Source organism: Triturus cristatus, chromosome 7, assembly GCF_964204655.1.
Source record: "Triturus cristatus chromosome 7, aTriCri1.1, whole genome shotgun sequence".
NCBI lineage: Eukaryota > Metazoa > Chordata > Amphibia > Caudata > Salamandridae > Triturus > Triturus cristatus.
Genome location: NC_140590.1, coordinates 708,836,584 through 708,863,386, shown reverse-complemented (window position 1 = coordinate 708,863,386; position 26,803 = coordinate 708,836,584). Strand labels below are relative to the sequence as shown.

General features: G+C 46.7%; 1 protein-coding gene across 2 annotated transcripts in view; it reads right to left on the bottom strand.

Annotated features, from left to right (window-relative positions):
- LOC146810383 (uncharacterized) overlaps window positions 1-23,093 on the bottom strand; it is a 37,197-nt gene extending 14,104 nt beyond the window's left edge. Inside the window, exons 1-2 of one of the 2 annotated variants that reach the window (XM_085617376.1) lie at window positions 22,993-23,093; window positions 10,830-10,859 (exon numbers count right to left, since the gene is read on the bottom strand). Coding sequence is in view for 1 of the 2 variants with exons in the window: in XM_085617375.1 (XP_085473501.1) it covers window positions 22,993-23,063 (71 nt within the window). In the remaining variant the exon portion in view is untranslated. The remainder of the gene's footprint in view (window positions 1-10,829; window positions 10,860-22,992) is intronic. The other variant, XM_085617375.1, reaches the window with a different exon arrangement.
- Between the last annotated feature and the right edge of the window lie 3,710 nt (window positions 23,094-26,803).

Sequence of the window (26,803 nt, the reverse complement as noted above, 5' to 3'; positions counted from 1 at the left end):
GCTCTCTCCTCCCCTTTCCCTTGCGCCGGCGCTGATTACAGCTGCCGTGCGCCATGCACACACCCTAGCGCTGCAGCTCTAGGGTGTGGGCATGAGTCAAGCATAGGTCCTTCCTGTACAAAATACTTTGCTTGACAGAAAGGAAAGTGTAGTGGGCTGGCCTCACATGTTCAGGAGACATTGTAGACGTAGCCAAGATGATTTTATGTAGTTTATCAAGTCCTTAAGTAGAGTGGATACAGAGCCCCACCAGGAGCAGCCTCCTAGCTGCTCAGCCCATCTTCCAACTGACCACACACACACCAGGCACCCAAGCATTCCACTCACACTAATATTCTACACGGAACACTCAAACTGACTGAGCAACAAGGTACAGGATGAAAGGGAACATATTAACATGACCTGAGGATACGACAGAAAGCTTTTCCCACTTTGCATGCATGCTACAAAGTGCAGCACGCATGCAAAGTCGGAAAAGGAAGGAGAAATGAAAGCATTTCTCCTTCCTTGCGCCAAGTTGAAAAGGGCGCAGTTTTCTCACGCTAAACCCAATCTACTGTTTTTAGTAAATTGGGTTTAGCATGAGAAACCTTGGGTGGTTGCATGCACCACCCTTGGTATGCCCCATGGCGCAAAGTAACGTGAAGCAGCTTCGCATTACTTTTACGTTATTTCCAGAGCTAAACAAGTTTAGCACTGGAAAGTTAATTACAAAAAAAGATTTTGCACCGATTTGCGTCACTTTTATTACGCAAACACAGCGCAAAAGCTTAGTAAATCTCCCCCTTAGACTTTTTTCAGAGTAGCGGTTGGCATCAATCAGCAACAAAACTGATTGGCAGTCTTTTCCAATTTGTGCTAAAGTGCATGCCTGGATGTTAGAATACTGATTAATTGGCACATGTTTACATAGCCATGTAAACATGTGCCAGACTCTCCTTTCCACTTACACCAGTAATCCCTGATGTGGGAGACATGACTGACATATCCCTACAAGAAGTAAAGGAGATATTTTTGCAGTAGCACATCTCATTTTTTGCCAACAACCAGCAAAATGAACTGAAAGAATGGACTACTTTTTCCTAGTGGAAAACTGTGGATAACCCATCTGGGTTTGCAACTGATACCACACCAGTGTACTAATTAACCAGCGACTAATTATCCTGCAATCACCAAAACATGAAGAATTATTAAGAAATTCGTCATGTAGGAAGACAATGGCAAGAAGACTTCAGCAACGATATACTTTTTGGAGATACAATATGAAAAATCCACAATAACAAACTTCCAATTAACATGAGTATTTGTATTTATTGAGAAATATCTAGTCACAAAGGTTCTCTACATAACAATACATGGTACATAATACATTTTCCAGCTGTGCATTCTACATATTGGATATGGTGATGCATGATGAGTATTACACACAAAACAGAAAGAGTAGGGCAATAATTTTAATTATATGGTAGTACGCAAAGGCACACATTATTTATAGTGATGACATAATCTACGTTATTATGTGAGAGGGAGTTACATTTTCCGGTGTTGAATAAGTGTGGTTTGGATGCAAGGAAGCTAAAGGTAAAATTTGTGAGCGCAGAGAACCCTGAAAATTTGACACCCCAAATCTTTACCTCAGCAGAACGCCCATGGACAGATTAATCGGACACAGTGTTAAACCTCAATTTCAGAAGGCAATGTAATCTCGAGGTAAGGCACCTCCCAACACATCAAAAATGCAATTAATTAAGTAAGAGCTTACTCAATAATTGAGTTGTGGATCAGTAGAATAAATGTAAAAGATTTATTACAAGATTCAAAAAGGATTGTGATACAGTCAGCATAAAGTCTTTGCCATGAAGGCTCTCAGCAAATAGAACATTACAGAGTAGTGCAAAATCGAAAATATTTTGACCCAAGTAGGCAGCAAAATCAATAAACAGACAGCATCCCTAGTAGAATCGGAACGTCTTTTAGCTTACTCCCAAAGAATTTATAAAGGAAATATCTTCTCATAGAAGTGCAGATTCATCATGGTGTGAGCAAATATGTAACATTATTAACAAATTAGAGGACAGTTTTATTAAACGCCATATTGCCTTAGGATCTAAGCACTTTCCCACAACATGAATATCGATTCAGCCTTTTCTATGCTAATGTCATCCAGAGATGGTACAACAAACTAGATACGCGAACAACAGCAAACTATTATGAATGAATAGGCCACAGTGAGGTAGCAGAAGCTCGCTGAAATGTTGCATTAATGAAATCAAGTTGGAATATATAATCAAGAACAGCAAGAACAACGTCAAAAGAAATAAACAAACATGACTATATGCTGCAGAAAGAACAAACAGTGAAATGTGCAGGAAAAGACGTCCATTTTTTTAAAAGATGGCTACCAGACCCAAATTGAGGCCTAGTTAACAAGAGTCAGCAAAGCACACTTTTATATGTCATAGGATATTAATTTAAAAGGCAATAGCACAATATACATGAATAAGTGTATAATCAAGAGTAAAACTACATTTTTCGTGTTATTAAGGATGCACAAAAATATAAAGGCACAAAATCTTTAACAGACTCTAGTTCCATTGATCTACACTATCAAATCTGGCAGAGAGATCAAGGAGAATGAGAATTGAGGAGAAGTGACTGTGGTGGACAGAAGTGAGAAGATTTGATACCAACATGAGAGAGAGCAGTGAAATGTACAATATCCAGAGTGCATTGGTTGTAAAAGGTTGGGTGGGAATAGGTAGAAAATTAGATGAATGAATATAGTGTGGCCTGTTTTCTTTTTAGAAAAATATATTTGAGATGCTTGTTATAGTTGGAGGGGGAGAGCTACATTCTTACATGTTCTTGTGGCTCAGTTAGCAAGTGTGATCCAGGGCTGCCAATGAGGGGCAGAGGGATGGAGGTGTGGGTGGATTATTGGGAACTGAATGTTGACATCAGTGTGGACAGTCGCAGCCGGCATGGCTCACGGGGAGGGGGGGGGGCGGTCGCAGTGGGAGGGAAGGGGGGGTCGCTCGCAGGGGGAGTGTCGTGCGAAGAGTGGGGGTGGGTTTAAATAATAATAATAAAAAAAAAAAAACGTACCTTTCTTGGGTCCCGTGTCTTCTGCTCGGTCTGCTCCTGCTTTCCTGCCTCAGAAGGAACAGGAAGCAGGCAGCCTTCCTCCCCTCCCCTAAGCCATTGACAATGCTGCAATGGCAGCATTGTGATTGTTTGGGACACTGATCCCATAGGCGTCTATGGGGAGGCCATTTTCTGTAGGCTGCATGCAAAGGGGGGGGCGTCGCTCATCAGGAGACCACTGCAGCTTGCACCGCACATTGCCCCTGACATGCTGCCAATGGGAAACATCCTCAACAACGACACACAAGCTGAATAACGACTTGCACGAACAATGACTTAGCCTGAACCACGCATGGTTCAGGCTAAGATGGTCTATTGTTCGTGCAGGGCAGATTTCAGAGGAGCTTCGGACAGGAACAGGTAAGAGGGCTTAGTGGGTGGAGGGGGTTTGGGTTAGTTTTAAAGGGAGTGGGGGTTCGGGTTACTTTTAAAGGGGTGGGGGTTTGGGTTAGTTTTAAGGGGGTGAGGGTTTGGGTTCGTTTTTAGGGTCTTGGAGAGGTTGTGTTAGTTTTTAGGGGGTGGGAGGGGATCGAGTTTGTTTTTGGCAGGTGGAGGGTTCGAGTAAGTAGGGGCTAGGAGGGTTTGTGTAAGTTTTAAGGGGTGGGAGGGTTTGTGTACGTTTTTAGGGGTTGGGAGTGGTTTGAATTAATGTTTAGGGGGTGGGGGTACGAGTTAGTATTTGGGGTGGGAGGGATTCGGGTTAGTTTTTAGGGGGTGGGGGTTTGGGGTAATTTTAAGGGGATGAGGGAATTTGGTGTAGGTTTAAGGTGTAGGTTTAAGGGGTAGTATTAAGGGGTCGTTTTTAGGGGGTGGGATGAGATTGATTTGAATGTAGTCGTTGTTTGTGGAGTTCGTGGTTCAGTAAGTCGTGGTAAAATAGTTAGTGGTTTGGCTTTAGTTGTTGCTTAACCTTCGTGGTTCAGGCACTCATGATTTTGTTGGTCACTGTTTAGTCATACAATTGCTGCCGATGATAGAAACAACACAACTACTAACCATCACCCTCCTACAAGTGTCACAATTCTGATTATTTCAGGCCCCCAAAGCTATAAGAATGACTTGGGTGGCACGTAATAGTCATTTTAAATGTATATTGAATTAATAATTAATTGTTGTTGAGGTCATCTCTAAATTAGCCAGACAGCGCCACCTTGTTGCAGGCTGTCACAAGTGCCGGTGTTAACAATTAAGTGCCAGTGCTGAGCACTGGAAACCACCGGCTCAAATTAAGCACTGGATAGAGCTTGCAGATGGTGTCCATAGTTAACAGAGGAATAAAACTCATTCACCAGAATTCATAATGTAATGATGTCCTTATTCTCCCTATCCTTTGTACTCTGTCCCCAATGGAATCCGAGTCAAGAACATGCAAGCTTGATCTCACTGGAGCAAACTCATTCTCAACATTGCATGTAACTTCTTTCAGGTTTCCAGTTACTGCATTCTAAGAAGTGCACAGCTGAGTGATTGGTATTGCTGGATACTTGTACAAGTTCTCGTGAAGTCAGTATGCCTGTCTGCACTATTGTACAAGGGGGCCCCTACCTGTGGCCCCTGTGTGCTGATGACTTGCTCATGTTAAGTGTTTTTGTGCACCAGTAGAGCCCTAGCATTGTGCAGGGTTGCGTGGTGGTGGGCCACTGGCCTGTTCATGTGTGCTATCGCAGTGAGCAGGCTTGTAGGGTCGGTGTCCCTGGTGTATTTTTGCTATTTGCCTGTGGGTAAGGTTGTAGGCATCCCTAAGCTGCGCCTGTTTTGGAATTACTGCGAGTTCTGGTTCCCAATTCCAGTGTCAGTGAATTCTTTTTCACTGCATTGATGTGCAATATTAATGTGTTTTGGGATTCCAGAGGTGTTGGGTTGCAAGGGCAGTTTTACCATTTTCTTTTTCTGTGTGGGTGTAGGGTTTAATTATGAATCTTGGCCTTTTAGGTGTATCCTTGCATTTGCTGTATAGCTTATGTGTTATGGTTTGTTTCCTTGCTATATTTAGCACCTCATTGTGGCGGGTATGCTCTTTACATTTATATTTGTGTGCAAATGGATGGTCTTATCACTTTGCCTTTGTCTGGTGAAATGATTGACTGTGGTGTGTTTGCCTGTCCCGTGCTTGGTGGAACTCCTTTGCGGATGTTTTATGCATGTACTTGTGACATTTTGTTGAAAATCATGCGTTTGTAGCTTGTTCTCTTCCCTATTGTCCTCATGTACTTATAGTATACTGAATGTGATGACAGCTTGGAATGCTGAGTGTAAAATGGTTGATATTCTACTAGTTGTCAATTGGGTAACTTAATAGTCTCACACAAGACACCATGATGGGCTGAGTGCAACCTGCCACGTTATACGTGTTTACACGAGACACCCAGATAGCTTAAGTGTAATTTACCATCTTTTGCAAATTGACCAGACATCGGATAGATTGAGTGAACATTACTACATTTCGTAGGTTTAATCTAGTCAAAGTGTTTTGTTTATTCATCATGGAACGTGGAGGGTGTAAGCTTGTGTGAGGAGAGTCTTTTGAAAACAGTTTGTATGTTTAGACTTCTATCAATAAATCCCAGTTATCTCTTGTACTTTACTTGTCTAAGTGCTGCACACCTCCAGACAGACTGTTTTGTTCCCTCTGCAAGGGAACTGGAGATGCCTTGATGCGAGGCGATTGCTGCGTGGCTCCCACTAGGTCAACATTCTACTGTGTCATCATTCTTAACCATTCCTATGGTGAGATTGTTGTGTAACCTGCAGGATGTCAGACGTGGGCTTCTTCAAAGTCAGATGAAGGCTATGATCTCTTGGAATGGGGTGGAAAACAACCTCATAAATAGTCCTTTCCATGATGGTGGTGTGTCCATTGGAGGATGTCCAAGTTTCCCTATTCAAGATGATGCAGAGTATTTTCCTGTTATGTCAGTTCCTGTATGCTGCTCATATAAAGGAGGCTATATGAGAGGAACCTGTATCGCAGCACATTTTGCTTCCTGCTTATTTGTCATGATTTTTGCCCCTTTGCTACTATTTTATGTCCCTGATTTTTGCTACTAGAAGAATAGATTCGTTTCTTTCTGGATTCTACTCTTGGCATAGCCTGGTTCTTTTCTCTTTCCTCATCTCAGGAGGAGTTTGGAGTTTTGCAGACTCATTCAGTGATGTCTTCAACTTCAAGCATGAATTACGAGATTACCAGAGGAGGGTTTTTCCTTCTCCTAATGGTGATACTTGACACATTTTGCATATATTCTATGTAGGGTGCACTGTGGCTACTGAGAGAGTTGCCATGTCCTGGGGCAATCTATAAGGGTATGCAGCAGACCTTTTCTGTGCCCGGTCCTTGAAAGCACCTTAAGTTCCTTGAACACCCTGGCACACTCATACAATTAATTTTATCAGTGAATTACCATGTTCTGAAGGTCACACAGCCATGCTGGTCAAAGGTGTACAAGCTCAATAGAATAACACACTGGGTCCTTGAAAGGACTACCCCCCCAAAAGCAATTAGCTTGAACTACTAGACGAAACTCATTTGATTACCACCTGTACTTGTACGTGATCAAGGACCACTACATTCTGCCCCATTGCTTAGTAGGATTCGAGGATCAGCTGACTTTCTGTTACCATCTTCAAAGTGATATCCAAATGCAGTACCTGAGTCAATGCCTGCTGTATGGAGGGCATTAACAGAAAGACTGAAACCTTTGTGGTCCTCTACAGGACTGGATTTCATGCTCTAAACATTCTCAACTTGTGTTCTTCCTGGAGGGTTGCCTGCCCTGATGGTTGCCTGTTACCCAGGGGAAGATCCTGCTGTTCTTCTTGTTACCATACCCTATTATTAGGTTTTGTTAAGTGCACTTGTCACCCATGAAGGTCTCAAGGCGCTGCAGCAGGTTCAAAAGGGGAATAGTTAACAGAGGTTGAGAAAGGAAGAAAACAGGGAAAAAAATGACAAAAACGTTTAAACCAACCAGGTTTTAAACTTCTTTCTGAACGGTGTGTGGTCTGTAATAGTTCGAAGTTCCATTGGTAGCTCATTCCAGAAGAGAGGTGCTAAGTAGGAAAAGGAGTTGCCCCTATTTCTGGCGGTATGGACCCTAAGAGGAGTACGTAAAAGTTTTGTTCCTAACCTGAGATTCCTTTTCGGTATATGCCAATTAAGTTTCTTGGCCAGGTACCTCGGCCCATTTCCATACATAGTCTTATGTACCAGGCAGACGATTTTGAAACAAACAAGTTTCCTGATGGGGAGCCAATGCAAAGCTTTTGAACTGGGAGCAGATGAAGACCGTGAGGGAAGATTCAAAACCAGTCTGGCAGCTGTGTTCTGCAACACCTGAAGTCTGGTATATAGCTCTTCGTTAATAGAAGCCATCAGCGCATTTCCATAGTACAGGCGACTGATTATCAAACCCTGAACAAGTGATTTCCTTGATTCCATTGGAAGATTTTACATAGGGTTCGCATTATCCCATAGCAGGTGCACAGAACATGATTTACTTGGTCCCTCATGGACAATTTGTTGTCTATTTTTACTCCAAGGTTACGTACAATGGGCTTAGGGGATGGGCGGGGGCCAAGGCTTGCAGGCCACCAGTCATTTGACCAGAGTTCATGTGCTTTTCCAAATAATATTATCTCAGTTTTACTAGATATGAAACTCTTTATTACAACATGCCTTGGAGCTGCATGGTTCGATATGCAGCAGCATCTTGCTCAGATCAGTGCCTTGTGTGGTGGGGCTGAAACCAATACCAGTATCTCCCCACCAGTTGAACATCTAGCTTCTGAGTGCTCATTATTGATTTTTGCACCACCATCTTCCATGGCTGCTGCTTCGCATCCTGAAAGCATGTTGGGAGAAGGGGGCAGCTGCAGGACTGTGGGAGTGTGGGGTAGCTGTTCCCAGTGTTCAACTTGGCATATTCTGTTAAAGTCATTGACAGCTGAGCCATAGATCTCCACCAAAGACTCATGGACTTTAATTAATGGTCACCTGAGGTGGCAGTAGCTACCCCTGGCTTGTCCTCTGGTACCCAGGCACACCAGTCCCAGGTGTACTCCAAACAAGACTGTATGCAGCGAGAAATTCATAGTGAGTAGAAAGAGGCAACATTGGTAAAAGTATCCTTTTCTTTCTCACATTAAAACCAGATATCAGCCAAACTTTATTCTTCATGTTGTGCAGAGCTGTGTTCTATTTTAGTATGCCAGAGTGAACGTGGAAACAGGTTCCTCTCTTTAAACCTAGGAGATCCTAACACTTCTTTGCAACAAAAGATCTTCATTTATTCAATTTTCTGTTATGTTACTTTATATTGATTGTTGCTGTCAAGCTTACCTTCCAGTTAGGTGCTTGGAAAATTGGAAACATGATTTCCAAACACATGTGCAACCCATTACTTTATATGAACAGCAAGTTGTACATGATTTTAGGAATCTTCATTTTACTTATGTTGCTAAAGTGACATTATAGTTTTATGGTATATAATAATCATCCCACTGGTCATGGGCAAGGCTCACATCTATCTTTTGCTCTATCTGTTTCTTAATTTGTCCTGATTGGTAAAGCAAAGCATTGCTTCTAAGCTAAGTGCTGCCCTACCACAAGAGAAATAAATACTGATACAGTCATTGGATATCTTATCTTAGTTCAGGAAAGTGCTATTTTACATTGCATTTTAACTCTACTTCTGAAGCATGATTTTACCAGAAGCACACCGATATAGTAAAGAGGGTCCCATGATGTGAAAGTGACTAAACATACCTATCTTTAGAAGGAAAACATCTGCTTGAGACGCTACCTGGTTGCCATTGGACCTCAGCCAAACACCTACCCCCACCACCCACACTAGAAATGTAGGAATCATCCTGGACAAAAAGCTCGACATGGCAGTCCAGGTAAACACAGTGACCTGCATCTACATCCTGAGAATGCTGCAGAAGATCTTCAAGTGGCTACCAGTGATCATTAAGAAAATAGTTACACAGGCCCAGATTACCAGCATACTTGACTATGGTAATGCACTCTAAGCAGGAATCACCAAGAAGCTCCTGAATAGACTCCAAACCAACCAAAATGCTGCAGCAAAACTCATCCATAACCCACCTCGCCACACATACATCACCCTACACCTCAGAGAATTTCACTGGCTCCTCATACACAAATGTGATAAGTTCAAACTTTTCCCACACATACAAGGCACTACACAACCCTCAACAGTTGTGTTCACTTCCTACCTCCCAGACACCTCCGCTCAGCAGGACTCTCATTAGCACACATACCCTGTATCGACAAAATGAAAGCCAAAGGCCACACGTTTTCTTACGCCTCCCACAAAGCTTGGAATTACCTCCCAGATCACATCAAAGCTTCCTCATTGCTTCTCGAGTTCCGCAAGAAGCTGAAGACCTGGCTCGCCAGGGAAATGATGCCTACCGCCCAGCAAAGTGCCTGGATGCCCTCAGAAGTGATTAGTGCGCTGTACAAGTAAAGCTGTAGTATCAGACTACAGGAGGTAGCCCATATACCCTAAAGAGACTAGGGAAATCATCTATATCATACAACAATGTCTCAAAAGGGTGTTAATTGAAGGTCAGTTACATATAGCACAATTAGTTGCTAGAAATGGAATCAAAAGGAGCAAAAAACCAGGGAGACAAATTTCTTTTTACCATGAATTGTTTTTAGTGAATATACATATTTGACATATTAACTTCATATAATCAAACGTCTGGGAGTGTGGCACTACATTACATTGAATGACATGTAACCTGTGGGATATTGTGCACAAGTGCTCGTGAAGGATTGTGACAGCGCAAGTGACACGTGAGGAAGTATGTACAGCGATAGGAGGGGTCGCAACAAGGAACAAGTGAAAATAAAATATACGAAGTTAGGATACTCAAACAATAAATGGTTATGAATACAAGAATGATCAAGAGAGGTATCCTTGAGGGGAGTGCCGAAAATTCCTCTGTAAAAGTCGAGGGCGTTTCGGCATGTTGAGGTAATTAGGCCATCATCAGGACCAGGTTACTGTGATTTATATGCAGTGGTGAGAGGGTGCACTGTCAAAGATCCAGGTGGGGCACTGTCAAATTGTCCAGGCAAGGCAAGGCCACAAGAAAGTTGAGTTTGCGCGCTGTTGGAGGGGACGAAATGGAGGTCCCGAGGGGTCCAGCAGCATAAGACGAAATCACTCAGAGTCGCGATATTACAAAGAGCTGCTAGTCAGGTTACTTGTAAATTACAGCTTGGGGCATGGCGAGACGCTTCATGAGGCCGGCATGAGTCAAGTAAAGCTAGCACAACATAACCTAACTCTATCTTCGCAAATAATCCCTAATAAGTCCCTCAAAGTGTTCCACAAATAATCTGCAAGTGATCTATCTATATTGAAAAAAATACATTAAGTACGTTGTCAAGGGTCATGTCATGTCACTTACGTTATGGTATCAGGGGCAAATGTCGCCCGACATTGCTTACTGAGCTGTCATCATGGACAAAGTTCACATGATGTCACTTCCTGGGATATCAATGGAGAGATAAGGAGCTCCATGTTACTTTCCACTACCCCTGTTGTAATGGTATATCGACAGTCATGCAAAGACTGCAGTCTATAGGACCTGTTTGCCATTTTCTACACTTGACCCTTCATCACTCAAGTAAACTCGCAACCACTTACCTCAGCTTTCAAGAGAAATCAGCTAGCGACCTGCAAAGTCAAAACCGAATAGACATTAAATATTTCACTCAAACACACCAACTGCAGAAACACATGTTCTTTGCATTTGGTGGCCTAGTAACGTTTGGGTGTTAAATGGATAAGATTATTTAAAAGTTAAAAAAATATATATAAGTCAACAAAGATTATTAAAAAAAAACACCATCAGCAGCCAAAAGCTGAATTACGGTTTGGGTGAAGCACCTTTGAGATTACCAACCATCCTATGCCTTTGAGAGTAGATATTTTCTTCACAATACTTTTTTCAGACTCACATCACCCACACCCAAAGGTGTCCTTCTTGTTACACAGATTTTGTTTCGCTCAGAAAACTTGTCGATTCTGTGTGCCATCCTCATATCTCAGCTATCATGATTGGAAAAAAAAGGCCTTGAACCAACAATTCAACAACAATGTTATTCCTCGGGTCACCACTAATTCAAAGGCTCAAGCACAGAATACAGAGCTACCCCTGGAGTTACCCAGGATTCACAGGCTTAGTTCGAGGCACCAGAGCTATCCCCTAAGTTAACTCAGATTTCAAACTCATGGGCCTTAAACCGGTAGGAAGCCCCTCAGATCAACTGGAAATCACAGTTTTAGGATTTAAACAGCAGAGCTATCCCTCAGGTATTTCAGACTCTAACCCACAGTTAAAAGGGACTACCTCTGTTCATCTAAGTTTGACTTCACTGTCTTGCCTCTTACTCAGCAGGCTGTAGAAAGAAGGGTGCTTATATTTTATTCCATAAAACGAAAGGGTCTCATTTAACCCCTTGCATGCCCGCCCCTTTCCCCGCCCAGTGCCGCGCCTTCCATTAGCGGGCGGAGTTCATGACGAGCTGGACTCGTCATGGGCACAGCGCCACCGCAGCCCATGACGAGTCCAGCTCGTCATGGGCACTGAAGGGGTTAAAAAACATTACGCAGTGCAGTGTCTCAAGCCATTTTGCTGTGCCAAGCAGCATTGTTTTAAAAGCACAGAGATGCATCATACTAACAACAATACGATGCATCTGTACGCTTTCCCCTGCACTGGCGCACAATTGGCTGCCATGCGCCAGTGCAGACACCTGTGCATCATGTTGAAAGGGTGCCTGCCTTGCAGGGATTATTGTTTTTGGGCAGGAAGGGACACCTTCCTGCACAAAAACAATCATTGATGGGCTTTTCCTCTTTCTATGCATGCGACTACTGCATCATGCATAGAAAGAGGAAAAAACAAGGAGAGATTAAAGTATATCTCCTTGCTGCACCACTCCTATGCCTCCGCTGGGGAGGCACAGGATTCTGACACATTTCCTGGTTTACAACACTTTGTAAATCTGGGAATGTGTCAGGTTCCACAGATGTTGCGTGGGAACGCCCACAGGAACACTGATGGAACACTCCTTTCACACAGAGTAGCGTGTGAAAGGGACCCATATTTATAATGCCATGAATAGTCATGCAGGGTGACTTTACGTGACCTTGTAAATATGGGCAGGCACACTGCGCCACTGGTGCGTAAACAAAAGTAACGCACCAGTGGCACAATGGCCTTGTAAATGAGGCCCAAAAATTCACACTGGAGCCTTCCTTTTCCATTCTTAGACAGCGGACCTATCCATCATGTCCATATTTCAGGTGCCCCATCCCATTGAAAGGGGAGTCATACCTCAAATCGGCAACATATATTTCCTTTCACCGCTAAGCCATCCTTCGGGTCATGCAGGTCTGACAGGACTCATTCCTTAACTGAGGGGAGTTATCAGTGAGGAGTCTCAGATTTCATTTACTCCATCCTTGGACCTTGAGACTTTAAAGATATAGGGCCTAATTTACAATATTTAGATGCACCGCAGCACAACAATCCTGCTGTAATAATGTGCATCAAAAGAAAAGAGCTGGAATGCACCATATCTACAAGATACGGCCCAATCCTGTCCTTTTCCCCTGTGTTGGTGCACAATGGGCTGTCATGCGTCAACACAGGCACCCTTGTACCATGGTGCAAGGATGTCTTCGTTGTAGGGGTGATTGTTTTTGTGCAGGAAGGGGCACCTTCCTTCACAGAAACAGTCACAACTGGTATTTTCCTCTTTCTTTGTGTGCTACAGAATACAGCACACATACAAAAAGGAAAAAAACGAGGAGAAATACAGGTATTTCTCCTCATTGCGTGCCCCTTATGCCTTCCCTGGGGAGGCGTAGGAATCTGACGCATTCCCAGGTTTACAAAACCTTGTAAATCTGGGAATGCGTCAGGTTCCTTGGATGCTGCTTGGGAACACCCCTTTCACACAGAATAATGAGTGAAGGGGGCCTATATTTACAAGGCCATGAAAAGCCATGCAGGCACACTGCACCACCGGTGCGTCAAAGAAAGTGATGCACAGGAGGAGCAAGGGGCTTGAAAATATCCCCTATAGTCCCGTCTCCCGTCTGGCCATTAAATCAGTAGATGGAAGAATACCCGGATTGAATTTTGCATACAATTAAATGAATATAATGTATGAATTAAGGCATAATAGTGTTCTCTCCCTACCTGGTGTTTACTTCTAGCATCTGGCATTAATGTAACATTCAAATAACAAGTAACCCACTTCTACACCCACTCCAAATATCAATGTTTAAATGGTACAATTTCTGTCCTTGATTACACAACGCACACATTTTAAATGGAAAAATGGTCTTGAAATTCTAAAACCATGGGGGGGGACACCCCGTCTTCCCCACCAGGGAATCTTACAACTTCCTAAAGAGCATCTTTAAAATGTATGACGCCTATATTCACCTACAACCTTATCCAAAATAGTAGGATCCGTGCGTCATCCCAAAGTTAATACTTTTAACTTCCAATTCAAGTCTAAGTTTAGCACTTGATGTGCTCATAGGCGAGTCAGGAGTTGCCTTAATACTTAACATCCCTTCCTTTTATCCAATTTGTGCAAATCTGAAATTTCAGAAAATAGATTTTGCCCTATTGTTGCACCTTCTAATTTAAGAAGAAAATAGGATCCAAATCCAGAGGGTGTTAGGAATTTAGGGCGGAAAGCAAAATGGAAGAAAGAGGTTGGATCCCTAGGGCTGACAGTGTGAGGAGCGAAGTGTACATGGACAGCAGTGAGAGGAGCTTATGGCACAGGGCAGTAGCATAACCTGTGCATTTGTAAAGTGCACGTTCACCCAGAAGGGTATCTTGGTGCTGAATAACAGATGTTTATTGTTACCCAACAGTACTCATTTTATCGACCTCAGAAGGATGAAAGGCTGAGTGGACCCACCAGGATTTGAACCTTTGACCATGAGGTCAAACACAGGCCTCTATAGTGGGCACATTAGTCCACTAAGCCACCAGACCCGGCATCCCAGTACAAGGCATTAGGATGCAGACAGACAGGCAGTTATTGTAAGGTACTTGTTTTTATTGGGGAAGACTGTTTCAGGAGCTTGGGCTGATGACCAGGCAAGGTGAGGGCAAGCTGAGGGCAGGTGGAGAGATAGTGGCGGGTAGCTTTGGCACACGGACAGCGCAAGACGTGCTGGTCACATAGGCGGAGCACCCTAGAGGACACATACTCTGATAGCTTTGGACACATGGACGTACAGTATGAGGAGCTCAGGCCCATGGACAGAGTGTGGAGCTCAGGGTATATGGACAGAGTAGAGAATTTGCAGCCCATGTACCAGGTGAGGAAAGTGTGCTTATTTACAGACAGTGCAACGGATGCTCAAAAGAGGCCTGTGCTACTCAGTGTTGGAGGGGATAGCGCTCAGTGCTGCTTAGGGTGCCCTGCTGCTGCGTGGGTGTCAGGAGGGGTGCACATTACTTATTAAAAAGGTGTATGCCGCTAACATTAATGTTATCTTTTAGCTTACAGATGATGCCAGTGTCCACATTTCTATGTCAGCTTCCATATTTCTTTTTTAAACCCTATAATGTTTCTATTATAGGAAGGCGAGAGAGATTTGTAATAGGATACCGTCTCCCTGACTAATATAATCACTCAAAGGTATCCCATAACCCTTTGTATGCGGTCACTGTCTAGAGACACTCCACCTCCAAGGAGAGACCTGGATAACATTTGATGACCCTAACACACCCTCTTGGTGTCATGTTTCATCATCAGGTCTCATCCTTGCCCCAATAAACTAGGATGGGCTCAACCATCTTCATGGGAGCACTTGTGATATTATATCTGATGGGGTCCACTAAAGAAAGAGAGTAGGTTTGTGCAGAAGTACCAACAGTAGGGTGGATGAATGTACCTCTGCTGGGTGATTTTGTCAGGCTTAGTGGGCTGTGGGCTTGAAGGATAAGGCTGCAGTTAGTTGGGTGCTGTACAGACGTTTTCTTTTTAGGTCTGACCTAACAGCTTGCATGCGCTGTTGCTGCATGGGGTATTGTATACAGTAAAGGGCTTGGAGCCTGCCCATTTCTTACCATATGCTGACTTATTTATCATTCTTATAAGTGCTTCTTAATTGGCCACCATATGCCTCATGTCACTTCCTTTATTTCTCTGGGGCATGGACAAAATACTAATTGATTTTATTTGATTAGTGTCCTTCTGCTGCTGGCTTTTTAATTCAAAATACTTTTTTTTCATTTCTCTGTCCATCATTTCCACTTCCATGCTACACCTTTGGGTTGCTTTTAACTTTCGTCCTACAGGTTTGTTTGATGTTCCCTCAAATTGTTTGGGAATTTGGCGGTTCCTTTTACAGCACCAAACAAATGGCCCGGACTATTAAAGCAGTTTGCGTCTTTGATTTACAGTTTGTGCGTCCTCATATAGCACCAAACTAATGGCACAGAATAGTCTGTGTGACTGCATGTGCTTGTAGGCTGCGCCCCTTCTCTGCGAATGCAAAGTATGTGTCTGTTTAAAATGCACACTAGTCTGAAACCAGACTTCCATATTCTTTCCAGACAAGCATTCCAGTCACATGCTTCAGGCCATCCTGCCACTAAGCAACGTAAACATTTTGTACACATCTGTGCCTTTTTAAACTCAAAGGATGTGGCTTTTTAAAATACATCAATTTTGGGCTAGGCTGCATTTAATCCATTTCGCCATAAAACCTGCATCCTCAGTCTCATATGTATTCCGCCTCTTCTATGTGCATACAAAGTATGTGTCTGTTTAAAGAACTTCACTTTTGTGCAGCACAGCAGCTACTCCATTTCTTATTCAAATCTGTGCCTAAGTCCTCATTCTCATATGTATTCCCCCAAAAACGTTTCAGGCGCCCATTATTCATATGCACTTAGGTGCAAGAGCTGTAGCTTAATGGCCAAAGATACACTGAACTCTACTCCAATCTACCCCAATCTATTCCACTCCCATCCTGTTCCACTCCAGTCCAGTCTACCAAACCCCACTCCACTCCATTGTACCACAATCTATCCCACTCCATTCCAATCTACCCGACTCCCCTCCAATCTGCCCCATTTTACCCGACCCGCTGCCACTTCACTCTGGTCTACCCCCTCCACTCCAGACTACCCCAATCTGCCCCACTCCACTCTACTCCACTCCACTCCAATCCAATCTACCCCACTCACTCCAACCTACCTCACTCCAGTCCTATGCGCCCCATTCCACTCTACCCCAAACGACTCCACTATAATCTGCCCCACTCCAACCCAATCTACCCCACTCCTCCCCAACCCACCCCACTGCAATCCACCCCATTCCTTTCTAGTCCACCCCAATCTACACCATTCCAATCTGCCCCACTCTACCCCAGTCTACCCCACTCTACCGAGTCCAACCTACCCCACTCCACTCCAATCTACCCCACTCCACTTCAACCTACCCCACTCCACTCAAATGTATCCATTCGACTCCAATCTACCCCAATGTACCCTACTCCACTCTACCCCACTGCACTGCAATCTACCACACTCCGATTCAATCTACCCCCTCCAATTCACCCCACTTCAATCTACTCCACTCCCTCACCCAATCTACCCAAATCTTCCCCATTCCACCTCAATATATCCCATTGTAATCCACCGCCACTCCACCCCAATCTACCCTAATCTACCCCACTTTTATCTGCTCCACTCCACCCCAATCTATCCCACTCCACTCCAATCCAAGCTACCCCACTTTACCCCACTCCACTCCAATCTACCACATTCCACCACAATCTACCCCACTTCACTCCACCTCAACCCATTTTAACCTACCCTACTTTACCCCAATCTCCCCCTCTCAACTCCAATCTACCCCACTCTGCTCCAATCTACCCGACTCCACTTTACTACAATCTACCCCATTCCAGTCTACCCCAATCTACCTGACCCGACCTACCCCTCTCTACTCCAATCAACTCTAATCTACCTCACACTAATCTACCCCACTCTACTCCACCACGATATATCCCAACCTACCCCACTTCAATCTACTCAACTCTACTCCAGTCTACCCCACTCCAATCTACTCAACTCTACCCAATCTACCCCACTCCAACATATGTTATGTTATGTTAATATGTATTTATAAAGCGCCAAATCACCAACCGTCTCTAAGCGCTAACACATTGACCCAGAACCCAGACGTCCCCTACTGCCAGCTGATCAAACAAAGGTGGGGAAGCTTATCCAAATGCCTCAATAAACAAGATGGTCTTCAACTTCCTCCTAAAAGGAAGTAGTGTAGCTTCTCCACGTAGGCTCTCCGGTAACTTATTCCAGAGCTGGGGGATTACCACAGAGAAAACCCGCCCCCCCAACATAGCTCTGTTAAAGCCCGGACAAGTCAGCAAATTTCTACCGGATGAGCGGAGACACCGACTAGGAGTGTACGGACTCAGTCGATCTTTCATATAGCTGGGAGCTGCTCCATACTGAGCTTTGTGTGCAATACACAGGCCCTTAAACCTGACCCTCTGCTTAATCGGGAGCCAATGTAGTTGTTGTAGCACGGGTGTGCCGCTAGTTCTTCTTGGCAGCTTAAAAATTAGACTTGCCGCGTAATTTAGTGTCACCTGGAGTTTTCCCAGGAGTTTCTCGGGGAGCCCAATATAAAGTGTGTTGCCATAATGCAAACGTGATAGGATTAGTGTGGACACAATGGTACGCATGGTGGAAAATGATAGCAGGGGAACCAATTTTCTAAATTGTCTCATCAGATTCGCGCAGCTCCCCACAACCGCCGCTACCTGATTGTTCATTGTTAGCTTGGTATCTAACCTGATGCTCAAGCTCTTCACAACTGGCACCGGTGTCAGAGTGGTGCCAAGCACTTGTGGCCAGAAATGGCTGGGCCATGGGTTAGCCCCTGTGCCAAGGGTCAGCAACTCTGTCTTGTCTGGATATACCCTGAGCGAGTTGTGGGTCATCCAGTTCATGGTGAACCGGAGGATATTCTGTACATTCAGCTGCGTCTGGGCAGAATTGTCAATGCACACAATTAGCTGGGTGTCGTCGGCGTAATTAAACACCTGACAGTCCAGTTTTGCCAGTGCTTCTACCAATGGCTGAAGGTAGATATTAAAAAGCAACGGTGACAATGTCGAGCCCTGTGGCACCCCACACGGCAAAGCGCCGTACCTGGATATACAGTCACCCAATTGGACTTTTTGGGACCGATCCTCCAGGAAGTAGATAATCCAGTTGAGGACTGTCCCAGTCACTCCCAGCCGTCGAACACGGGTTACCAGTAGTGCATGGTTCACCGTGTCAAATGCGGCTGAGAGTTCCAATAAGATCAGTGCAGAGGGGTTTTTCTTGTCAGTGGTGAGCCTTAGCTCATCTAACACCGAGAGCATCACCAGCTCAGTGCTATTGTGGGCCCTAAACCTAGCTTGCCGGGCATGTAGCAACTGGTGATCTTCCAGAAAGGACGAGAACACTCGGAGCATGTGTTGTTCGAGAACTTTAGCCAAGAAAGGAAGCCTCGAAATAGGTCTAAAGTTCTTTCAATTCTTAGTGTCTGCCCCTAGTTTCTTTAATAGAGGGATCACCATTGCTTCTTTTAATTTGTGTGGGACCTTTCCTGTAGTCAGAGACAGGTTTAATAGGGACAGCACCCCTGGCCCAATTAACGGAAGGCCCGTTTTGAACACTCCTGGAGGGCAGGGATCCTCTGGTGACCCCGATTTAACTTTAGCCATTATATAGGCTAGGTCACTGGGGACAAGGGCAGGGAAGACCGAGAGTGTACCACCCTGAAAGTCTGGTAGGTCTAGAACTGGAAAGGGACAAGGGCTTAATCGGGTGCTACCTATTTCCCTGATGATGTCTTGGACCTTAACTAGGAAAAAATCTTCAATTTTCTCACAGTCATCCTGGCTGATGACCGCCCTGTGTTCTTTTTTATGGCTCAGCTCTTTCAAGACTCTGAAAGTCTCTTTTTGGATGTTTATAGCCTCCTTGATCTTTAATTCATAGTATACAGATTTAGTTGTAATAATTAAATCTTTATAGGAGGCTAGTTCTAGTTTATATTTCTCATAATCTTCTGCGTCATATTGCTTCCGCCACTGCCTTTCACATTGGCGAAGGGCCCGTTTTTCCCGTCTTAATTCTTCCGAGTACCATGGAGCACCCTTAGTTCTATTCATTATTCTTTGCCACCGAACAGGGGCCACAGTATCTATAGCAGTCCTCAGCCAGTGAGTGAGTTTCTCGTACTACTGGTCCGGGTCACTGAACTGAGTCCCTGAATGGGCTGTCTGCCCTTAGACTGGTGTCCTCTACCTTACGCCAGTTCCGTACTGTCCTCCAAACTGGAGGTAAGTGAGCTGGTTTACTTTGTACCGGGATTTCAAAGTTGATCTGATAATGGTCTGACCAGCTACAAGGTCTGCACTCTGTCAATGACACAGCTGAGGACGAAGTCCAGATGAGGTCTAAAGTATGGCCCTTCTCATGGGTAGGGACCTCCACAATTTGATTCAGCCCCAACATGGTCATGGCCTCTTCAAACCCCCTGGCCACGTAATCTCTAGGCATCAGATCTCAGTGGTAGCTCAAATCCCCTACCACAAGGATCTGCTGGTACCTTGAGCAGAGGTCACTCATCACTTCATGAAACAGACCAATAAACAGTGGGGTTGACTGCGGGGGGCGGTATACCACCACCACTATTAAACAAGATGAATTAAGCCCCAGTTTGATCCCTAGGACTTCAGCCCCATCAAGTCTTTCCTCAATTATCTTCTCGGCAGTCATAGCCCTGCAGTAAAATACTGCAACCCCTAGCCCCTGGTTCCGTTCGAATGGGGACGGGCGCAGACGGGCTTGCCTTAGGCGCGCCCGCTGCGCACATCCACGCAGCGCCCTACTTTAAGTGCATGTGAGTGGCTCCCTAGGGCGTGTCAGAGGGAAGTGCCGACTACGGAGAGCGCCGAGGGACCTGCCCGAACTGGCAGTCACCTCTCTCCGATAAGTTCTACCCCAATGAACCTAATGGCAATAATTAGTTTTCAAATAGCAGCAGATCCTTTATACGTAGCAGCAATATATGGTACCCCACTCTACCCCAATCTACCCCACTCTACTCTACCACACACCAATCTACTCCATTCCAATCTAACTCAATTTACCCCACTCCAATCTACCTCAATCAACCGAGCCCTAATCTAACCCCAACAGCAGCCACACTGGTGTACAACATGGCTAAAACACACTGCTAAAGCCAATAGCTCTAGTATACGTGAGACCTATTAACTTCGCCAATGTTTGTTTCTCTGAACATCTCTACTCATGTCCTGCAGGCAGGCCATCCTCCAGAGCCTTCTTCACCATCACCCTCACATCCCATGCTCACGTGTGTGGAACTGTTGCACGGACTGCTTGTTCTATGGCCCCAGGCGTGAGGCACCGGGCCGGGATGTCACTGGAAAGGGGCTGCCGCTAGAACAGATACATCTGCTAAAGCTTACCGGGGAGCCACGTAGGGGACCCTCCAACAGTGCGGCCATCTTAGTGCCACAGGAAGGCATAGGAGTCAGCAGACTAGGCTCCCTGGTCTAGGGACCAAGGGGTCAGCTGGCCGTGTCAATTCCAGCCGTGGGGGGGGGGACAAAGGTACAAATGCCTTCCCCCGCCCACTGTGCAGCCTCTTGACCTCTGCCAGTCTCGGGGGGGCCCTGGTTGTGACGGTGGCCACCCCCAGAGCTGTGGAGGAGTCACAGGGCGATCCAGAGTCTGCAAGGTACAGAAGGGTACTTATATGCAGCAGCACAACAAGGGTGCTCAGGCAAGGATACCCAGGGATGTCTCAGCATTGTCCCCTGGAAGAACGACGGCACCCCGTTAGTCCTACGGGCAGTTGTGGGTCTGAGCAACCGGGGGCTGCCTGGAACGTTCCGCCTACCTTTTGGGGGGCGTGAGTAAGGGCGTGGACTGGCGGTCCACTGATGGGGGGGTGGCCCTTCCCAAAATTCGTAACCACCGATTAGCGACTGCCACGGTGTAATTTGGCTCATCAGGCGGTCAGGCGGCTTAGGGGCTGGCCTGCCCTTGGATCGCCAGTAAGATAACCCACCATGTTGGCATATTTGTTATGCAAATAAACCTGCAGCAATTTTCTCCACTAACAAGGTATCTTGTGGTTTATTTATGTATGTTGCTGTATGAGAACTGAGGAGTGTTGCCAATATTGGTACTATGTACTGTTGGTGCTGCCGAATCATAGCGGCCGTCAACCCCTGAAGCTGGCCCCTAAACTGCGGCCCACTGTGCACGTTCTCCAGAGCCCAGCTGGCACTGTGGAGGTGGACGGAGGTTTGCTAGTGAACACGCAGTTTGATATCTGGCTCACTTGGATAAAAAGTGCGGGGCAAACAGACACATGGTTTGGGGTACATGGATACCTTGGGTATCATGTGAGGATTTTTGGGCCAGTGGATAGACAGTTTGCATTACGTAAGGAACACAGAGGCAGTGCAAAGAGCTTGCTCCACACTAACAGACAGTAAGAAGAGCTTGCTGCACATGGACAGGCAGTAAGAAGAGCTTGCTGCACATGGACAGGCAGTGAGAGGGGCTTGCTCTGCACGGACAGTCAGTGATAGAAGTCTAGTCTATGTGACCAGGCAGAGGGAGGAGCTGGGTGCCCAGGGACAGGCAGCGAGAGGAGGATGGTGCGCAGAGACAGGCAGTGAGAAGAGCTTGGTGTGCAGGGACAGGCCGCGAGAGGAGGATGGTGCGCAGGGACAGGCAATGAGAGGTGCTTGGTGCGCAGGGACAGGCAGCGAGAGGAGGCTGGTGCGCAGTGAGAGGCAGTGAGAGGAGCTTGTGGCACCGGGACAGGCAGTGAGAGGAGCTGGGTGCGCAGGGACAGTCGGTGAGAGGAGTTGGTGCGCAGGCACAGGCAGTGAGAGGACCTGGGTGCGCAGGGACAGGAAGTTAGAGGAGCTAGGTGTGCAGGGACAGGTAGTGAGAAGAGCTTGGTGCGCAAGGACAGGGATTGAGAGAAGCTGGGTGCGCAGCAACAGGCAGTGAGAGGAGCTTGGTGAGCATGGACAGGCAGTGAGAGGAGGGGGTGCACAGGGACAGGCGGTGAGAGGAGCTTGAGAGGAGCTTGGTGCGCCAGGACAGGCAGTGAGAGGAGCTGGGTGCGCAGGGACAGGCAGTGAGAGGAGCTGGGTGCGCAGGGACAGGCAGTGAGAGGAGCTGAGCGCAGGGACAGGCAGTAAGAGGAGCTGAGCGCAGGGACAGGCAGTGAGAGGAGATGGGTGCGCAGTGACAGGCAGTGAGAGGAGATGGGTGCACAGGGACAGGCAGTGAGAGGAGCTGGGTGCGCAGGGACAGGCAGTGGGAGTAGCTTGGTGCGCAGGGACAGGCAGTGAGAGGAGATGGGTGCGCAGGGACAGGCAGTGAGAGAAGCTGGGCGCGCAGGGACAGGCAATGTGGAGAGCTTGCTCAGCTATGGATTTTGGCATACTGCACACAGTCCGTAACCTCTGAGCAGCAGATTGTGCTACACACGAAAACTGCCCTCTGTTGTCTTCCGCTCGCTCATCCCAGGGTTTGAGTGGTCCGAACCCCCCCCCCCCCCCCCAACATTAATATCAACCTTAGTAAAGTAATTAACCTTAGAATTTGTGAGGCATGCAGATATAGAAACAAGCGTTTCTTATTGAATAAGCTGCCTACAAGATCTGAGACAAAACATCTTACCGGCTGTGATGGAGGGCAGAGTCCAGGGCTGTTCTACCTGACGTGAAGAGCGCCTGCTGCAAGCACTGCATGGGATGCTCTCCCAGACCATTCATCGACCACCTCCGGCCCCACCCACACCCATCCCTCCCTCCCTCCCTCCCTCTCCCGTGTCCCTCCATCTGTGCTGAACAGCATCCACGCTCCACATGTTCCCCGGAATGACATGCATGGCTGATTACAGCCAGGCCTCGTCCGGGGGGCACTGAAGGGGGCTCGTGTACCCTGCACCATCCCTCTCGCCACGTCCCTTCTCCTTCTCCATTACAAGGTCGATTGAGCCTGCAGCACCGGTACTCTGCAGCGAGACACCACGGGTCCGGGCTTTGAGAGGTTAAAACCAAAACTGAAAGTTTTAGCAGAATAATTGTGATTACCAGGTGCGAGGCTCCGCTAAAGGAAGTCTGGCAAAGATTGGAGAGGGAAACTCTGCCCTGAGAAAGGAGGCTGCTCCCAATGACTGAATCTGTGATGTAAGGGATAGACTGACATCCAAAAATGAGAGAATGCTACAAGGCATGACTTTCACTCCCTCTGAGAAAACTGTGCTGAAAGATGTGTTACTCGCAACCAATGAGTGGCACTGTGCTCCACGTTGTAAGACTCACAGCCTTAGAGTGAGACTTTTCACCAAAGTGTGGGACCCTCAACTAGTGAATGAGAGGGTCTCTAAGTCATTAAACTCACGGCCGAGTTAGATTGTGCTCCAGGGTATGAGATTGACACCCAGTGATCGACCCACAAACCATATCACAGCCTCTCATGTGTAGGTAGGCTCACAGGCAGTCTGGCGTGGGGTTTCTGTACATTATGTAATGCAAGGAAGATTTCAGTCAATGGGATCTGATCACAATGGCGGTTGATCCGCTAGGGCTATGCACTTCACTTCCTACCTCCCCCACTATAGTAGCCTCCTTCCTTCAGTGTGCTCACCAGTTTGTGACTCGATCTTGGAACCCTAGGTATGTCCCTTGCTCTCAAAAATGGCCAAGGGAGCAGGTGACTCTACAAGAGTGAAAAAGTGATTTTACTCCCTTTGCTTCTTGGTTCGCAGTACGGAAGGAGGTCAGGAGCCTATGTAACTCTGTACGTGGATGACTAGCTGATGAAGAGAGAGTCACCACTCTGGTCCAGGAACACCTCCAGCAGACTGCGACTCTCCTCCATGACATCAGCTTTACAATCAATGTTAAGAAGTGTTATCTCGCTCTCATACAGGGACCACATTTTCTTGTGACAGTACTCGACATTACCCTTAGGAAAGTCTTCTCACCGTGGCAGAGGATTGTAGATATTCAAATAATGACTCTGATGTAAATGGAGCTTGAATCCCATCTGTGCTGATGGCTTAATACATCTATGGTATCCACTGTAGGAAAGTAGGATCTGCTCTTATGCTTACCCCCACTATTTGCTTGATGTTGCACTGTTTTTGACTAGTTTGACTGGGATCCTGCTAATCAGGACCCCAGTCTATCTGCTTTCTCCTTTAAATTGTTACACATGTTCTTTGGTACACTGCAGATTGGATACTGGGGTACCCTTATAAGTCCCTAGTATATGGTACCCAAGTACCCAAGGCATAGGTACCACAGAGGCCTCCCATGGGTTGAAGCATGTATTATGCCACCCATGAGAGGCCATGCAAAATTGAACTACAGGTCTGCTACAGCAACCTGTGTAAGCAGGTGCTTGCAACACTTACGTTAGATATAGGTTCACTATATCTATAGGTCACTACACTTAAAACGTATAAGTCACCCCTATAGCAGGCCTTATCAATCCTGAAGGCAGGGTGCTTGGTTTTTTGTGAGAGGGTGCCACTGCATGAGTAGAGCCTCTCTGCAGCGTTCGGAGACCATTCTCCCAGGTTGTCTGTGACTCAGCCGGACATATAGGTAGAGGTGCATTATAACCTCGCGGTAAATGCTATCTCAAAATCGGCTGCTTAGAAACATATCGTGTTTGGTATCAAACACCTTGGAATCATACCTCCGCACAGGTAACCGGTAACCCTTCTGAAGCGAGCTTCATGGGGTCACTGCAGGGCCGGACTGGCCGTAGCGGTCACCGGGCAATCCCCGGTGCACCGCACGGGTGGGGGCCGGTTTTGGGCCCCTTCGGGGCCATTTTTGTTACGGGTCCGTTTTTGTTACAGGGCCGTTTTTGCAGCATAGCTGCAAAATCGGCCCTGTAACAAAATCGTCCGAAAACCGGCCCTCGCAAAGAGCTCAGCGGCACCTCCAAGCCCCGGGGGGCCGGCCGAGCACTTTGCCAGGGCCGGTTTTCGTTCCCAGTCCGGCCCTGGGTCACTGGTCTATCCGGTGTCAGTCTTCTCGACCCAGACAGCACAAAATGGATGCTGCAGACCAGAGACACATTTCTGCTCTCCTGCTGCTGAGCCAAGCTCGAGCAGAGGAAGGCAGCACAATAGGCATCATGTCACAGGGAGGTGTAACCACCTCCCAGACAGGGTTTAGTGTATTGGGGCTTGGTGGGTGCACTCTGAGAGTGTCTGAAAGTCTGCACTGGGGGCACATTTGATGTCCCTGTGCATAGTCCAGCTCAAACCAGTTCTGGGAGCTGTTGGCTCCTGCTCTGACGCGAAACTGGACAAAGGACATAGGTGTAACCACCCCTCTGTCCTGACCCTCCCCTAGGAGGTTCCCCGAAATCTGTCCAACCCTCTCCCGTGGGTACAAAAGGGCTTACCTGGATGTAAGACTTTAGATTGTACATGGACAAGATTCTACAAGAAGAAACCACTGACCTTCGACCGTTTGGACACTCTGGACTTTGCAGGACTTCGAATGGGCCCGACTTCGTCCCCCTCTCCATCCAAAGCTTTGTCTGTGCCCTTGCTCCATACAGGCTCTGCGCAGGACCTGTGGTGCACTAAGGACAACTGAAGAATCTCCCGTGGAGTGAAGGAGTCACTCCCCTGCACTAGCACGCAACTCAACGCAACTGACCCGTCTGCTGCTTCCAAGCTCCTGCAGACTCTGAAGAGTTCAGCAACACAAGAGGTGGGTTTTTGAAAGTCCCTGAGGTCTATCTGCCGTCTCAGCAAGTTTAAGGCCAGTATCCCTCATGGGGACTGCATAACTTGAACCCCTGTGCACTGCGTCAATTTGCAGTTGCATAAGCTTGGTGGCAATTCCCGAGCTTGTGCATTGGACTCTGTATAGTACTGACCCTGAGCAGTATTTGCACCAAAGAACTCCAGCCTCCTCACACCGAGTGCTCCGTGGGCTTGTGCTTTGCAATCTTGCTCGAGGTCCCCTCGTGACAACTGGTCATTCAGCCTGTGGGTTCTCCTGAGGGTCATCTTGATTTCTGTTGGGCTTCCTAGTTTCTTCAGACGTGCCCTGACTACCCATTGCTTGGTGAGTCCCCAGGACCTTGCTGGTCCTCACCGTAACCTGCTTGACCTTCCTTTGTGGGTTGCTTTTAGCAAGGCTTGTTGGTGCCCCAGTCGGACATCGACCCCTCAGCACTCGACATCCTTCGTGGGACAGCTCGCATCTAGCTCCTGTTCATCGTCGATGTCTCCTGGTCCTCGTGGCTGCAGAGTCAAGGATCCCTTCTTCGCACCTGAAGCGCCCAACATCGGTGGGCATTCGTCTACCGAGCCCCTGGTCACTCCGAAGTGACCCAGACTCTGTACCCTCTGCTTTCAGGTTCCTTCCTTCCAGAATTCAGGCTTGGATTCTACTAGGCCCTTTTCACCTTCACGGCAGCAGTACTTCTTCGCAGCCCTCCAGTGAGAACG